At 45.3% G+C, this 4,417-nt stretch overlaps 1 protein-coding gene across 1 annotated transcript in view; it reads right to left on the reverse strand.

The window, feature by feature from the left end:
* The window catches only part of Kctd20 (potassium channel tetramerization domain containing 20), a 22,745-nt gene that overhangs the window by 5,404 nt on the left and 12,924 nt on the right, over positions 1 to 4,417 (reverse strand). Inside the window, 3 exon segments of the mRNA XM_005372521.3 lie at positions 413 to 610; positions 1,317 to 1,437; positions 3,434 to 3,536. Coding sequence (XP_005372578.1) covers positions 413 to 610; positions 1,317 to 1,437; positions 3,434 to 3,536 — 422 coding nt within the window.

Genomic DNA, 4,417 nt, shown 5'->3' on the forward strand with positions numbered 1-4,417 from the left:
GGTGAGCTGGCCCATGAGGTTCTGGGGATTGTCTCTCCTCCCATCTCACCACAACAGCTCTGGATCACAGACGTGCTACCACATCCAGCTTTGCTGTTGGGTTCTGGGGTCTGAACTCAGTCCTCACATTTGCAAGCCAAGTGCTTTTCTCATGAGTAAACTTCTCAGCCCACTACTTAAGTTGTGAATTATTACCAGGTCAACAATATTTAAGTGAGAATTTAACCCCCAACTTCGGCATCTGACAGGGGAGAGAGTGGTCCCAGCAGAGGACAGACCTGTATAGGTGCTGGTTGCCCTCCAGATGCTCTGCCCATTACTTGCTATCAGTGGTGTCTGCCCTCAGGTCTGGATACTACTCTAGGCAGTGTTTCTCTAGCTGAAAACATCCACACCCTGCAGGGGCTCCTACTTTGGGAATACTCTTCCCCCATGGGTGGGGGGTGGTCTTCATCCCAGTCCACAGAATCCTCATCTGTCAGCACGACAATGTGGCACTCCCGCTCCCCTTTCTTGGCACAGCCCACCATGATGGGCAGAATCAGTTCCTCGAGGTAGTGATCAAACTGCTTGTGAGCACCATCGTTGGACAGCTCATGAAGTAAAGCACCTGGGAAGAGAACAGGTAGATGAACCCACTTCCTGTCTCCACCCATGCTGCTGGGTGGAGACTACCACTGCCGCCATCACAGAGGACATACAGAGATGAGGCACTGTATGACAGACCTCCTGCCCCAAGGTGATAATTAGATTTATATACTCAATGCTGTTCAGTGTGACCATGCTCCTTTCCTCACTGACACTCAGTACTCCTGCTTGTCACAGATGATGCCACGGTCCTACTCAAGAGGGAAGCAGTAGCCCAGTGACTAGATGGTCAGATTAGATTCATAACTTTCATTCCCGGCCTCCACTTCCTGAACGCTGAAATCACAGATCTGACTCATCATGCCTAGTATTTGGTGCTGAGCACGGAGCAACCCAGGGTCTCAATGCGAGGTGAGCACTCTATCAACTGAGAGACATCTCCAGCCTTCTAAGACAGTATCACTCTGTAGACCATGTTGGCCCTGAACTTATGGTCATCCTCTTGCCTCAGTCTTCTGAGTGCTGGAATGATGGTTGTGAGCCACACTCCCCAGCTGATTCCTTTCGCTTACTCTACTTCCCCACTATCCCTTAATATAAAAGCAGCAATGGGTAGTTAGCAGGATGTCCACCTCTGTGCTGGTTCTCAACCCACGCTCCACACGCCTGCACTGCTAAGCACAGTGACCGTGCACTGGCTGAGAGGCAAACAGCTGCTCCATACTCACTCAGATCTTGACAGCGGATAGTGTTGAAGTCAAAGTTAATGCAGAGATAGTCACACGTGTCTCTCAGATCTGGGATAGAGATACCATCCGGACAGTTGATGATGCCAGTTTTGTAATAATCCTGTGAACAGATTGCAAAGTAGAAATGTAGGCAAAGAAATGCATGAGAGGGACTGGAGAGATGGCTCAAAGGTTAAGAGCATTGCCTGCTCTTCCAAAGGTCCTGAGTTCAACTCCCAGCAACCACACGGTGGCTCACAACCATCTGTAATGAGGTCTGGTGCCCTCTTCTGGCCTGCAGGCATACACACAGACAGAATATTGTATACATAATATTAAAAAAAAAGAACTGCATGGGAATGACTCCTCTAACCCTACACACTTCTAATGCTACCGAGACGGTGAGATCTTGGAGTCAACTGCTCAGTGCATTAGGCTCCCATCTACCCAAGTTTAAGTAGATCCTGACAACTGAATGCAACTGAACAAGGATTTAGAAGTTATAGACAGGAGCCGGGCGGTGGTGGCACACGCCTGTAATCCCAGCACTTGGGAGGCAGAGGCAGGCGGATCTCTGTGAGTTCGAGACCAGCCTGGTCTACCAAGGGAGTTCCAGGACAGGCTCCAAAACCACAAAGAAACCCTGTCTCAAAAAACCAAAAAAAAAAAAAAGAAGTTATAGACAGAAAAAATAAAGAAGGAAATGATGTGGGATATCCTTCTATACATTATGTTGTTGCTTTTATTAATTGATGAATAAAGCTGCTTTGGCCAGTATTTCTACTCTTGTTGAATGTATTATGTTTAGACAGCTCATTAAAAATATATGTTTAATTTAAAATTATAGAATAGTTATTTATAATAATCAAACTTTTAGTCATGTTAGGGTTTCTAGATATAGAGATATATTTCAAATAATCTTCAACACTTCAAAGACTACAGAATATGGCATTTAAAAGGTTTTAAGAACTTAGACTTCTCTTGACAGTAAGATAGGTCTGCTTCTGGCAGCACCAATTACTTCACAGGGGATGATGGAGATCAAAGAGGCTCCTTATGGAGTTAGCCATTAGGGCAAGAAACTGCTTTTGCCTGGACTGCCTGATGATATGCTGTATAAACTGGACATGCAGGATCCATAGAAAAATGACTGCTGAACTTGCCAAAAGGAAGTCAGACAGTCCTTCAGGGTTCCTGCTTCATGGAAGAGTCTGCCAGACATTCTGAAGGACACTGAAGAAAGTGACTGACAAACTGCCAATATAGGCAGAACAGTCTTTCAAATTTCCTGCTTCATGGAAAAGTCTGCCAGATACTACGGGCCTTCAGAATATAGACACCACAGGTCCCAACATTACAGAAGAATTTTGGGTGACTGTCCAGGTAGTGAGATGTCTTTGTCAATTCTAGAGTTTTGGATGTTTCTTACAATGTACTTCCTGTTTAACTTAGGTAATGTATCTTTCTGGCGTCTTTGATGGAGTTGAACATAGATAGTTTTCCTTAGTTATGGTAAGAGATAGATATAAAATTTTAGACTCACAAAGATAGGATAGATAAGAGTATTTTCCTTAATTTGCCAAATGTAAATACACTAAATATTTTAAGTATAATTTTTGCTTGATAACTGTTTTGCATATGTAATTTTACTAAGTCCTTCTGTATATATGTGTTTACTGGTTGATAAATAAAGATGTTTCGGCCAATGGCTTAGAGTAAAGCCAGGTGGGAAATTTGAAGAGAGTAGACAGAGTCAAGGAGATGCCATGTAGCCACTCCAGAAGTAAGATGTAGGTAACAAACCATGAGCCTCGTGGTAAAATATAAACTAGAAATGGGCTAATTTAGGATGTAAGAGCTACCCAGAAACACACCTGAGTGGCCAAACAGTGTAATTAATGTAGTTTCTGTGTGATTATTCAGGTCTTTAATGTAGTTTCTGTGTAATTATTCAGGTCTGGGCAGCTGGGAAATGCAAAAGCAGTCTCCAATTACAAGGGAAAACAACAACTGGATACCAGAGACCAAGAGTCAGTCATACAGCTGTGGAGCACATGAGGGTGCAACATGCAGCATGCATGCCACGGTGGGGGACGGAAAAAGAAAGAACAGCATACCAGCACTGTGCGGAACACAGTGGCACTGATCCCTTCTGCAATCTCGTACTCCCCCTTTTCATTGGGCCTTGTGAAGTTATATTCTCTTCCTGGTCCAAACATCCTGAAAGACACCAGCAACAGGATTACCTCCTCCAAAAGGACTCTGCAGAGGCAGCTTTTCTCCCCTCTCCTACACACATGGTCCTACTCTTGCAGCATAATTGAAAAGCACAGCACTAGGACCTGACACCTCACAGATGAATATATACCTCAGGAAACTCCCTCAGGCAAAAGGAAAAGAAGGAAGCATCTGTCTGTGGCAGCAGGCACAGTGTAGTGGCAACTGCAGAGGAAGCTGTAGAGGCCTCTGCAGTGTAAACCAACTGAGGGAGCAGCTCCTAGTGCATCCCTTCCTGGCTCATCTTCTCTTTTGAAAAGGCCAACTCCAACAGCCATGAATTTCAGACTAGTGTGAGGCTCTTCTACACCTGACATTTTCATGAGGAGGCCTGCACTCACCATAAACTCAGGATCCGGGTTAGATTCCCAACACCCATAGGGCAGCTCACAACCATAGGAACAAGTCCCAGGGATCTGACACCCTCTCCAAGCCCCTGCAGACACTGAATAAATGTACTGCACACACATGCCTGCAGGCAAAACACAGGTTAAGAAGTAAAGTGGCAACAGGCCAGGGCTTTGGCTCAATAGTGCTCGCTTCCCATGCCTGACGGGCTGGGTTCCTAGTTCAATCTCCAGTACTGCTAACCCACGCCCCCTCACCTCACGAAAAAACAAGACCCCAAGTAGAAATGGGTGGAATGCAAATGTTTTTTCTAAAATGGCATCCTTGTTCTTGTGCCATGTGGATCATTTCTAATATGTTTCTCACAGAAGGAAAACAACATGACTTCGGACTCAACTTAGCATCTCCGACCTGTGCAACATTTAAAGAGGGGTGGGGTGGCCAGGCAGTGGCGGTGCACAGCTTTAATCCTAGCA

This window comes from Microtus ochrogaster, linkage group LG2, assembly GCF_000317375.1.
Source record: "Microtus ochrogaster isolate Prairie Vole_2 linkage group LG2, MicOch1.0, whole genome shotgun sequence".
NCBI classification, from domain to species: Eukaryota; Metazoa; Chordata; class Mammalia; order Rodentia; family Cricetidae; genus Microtus; species Microtus ochrogaster.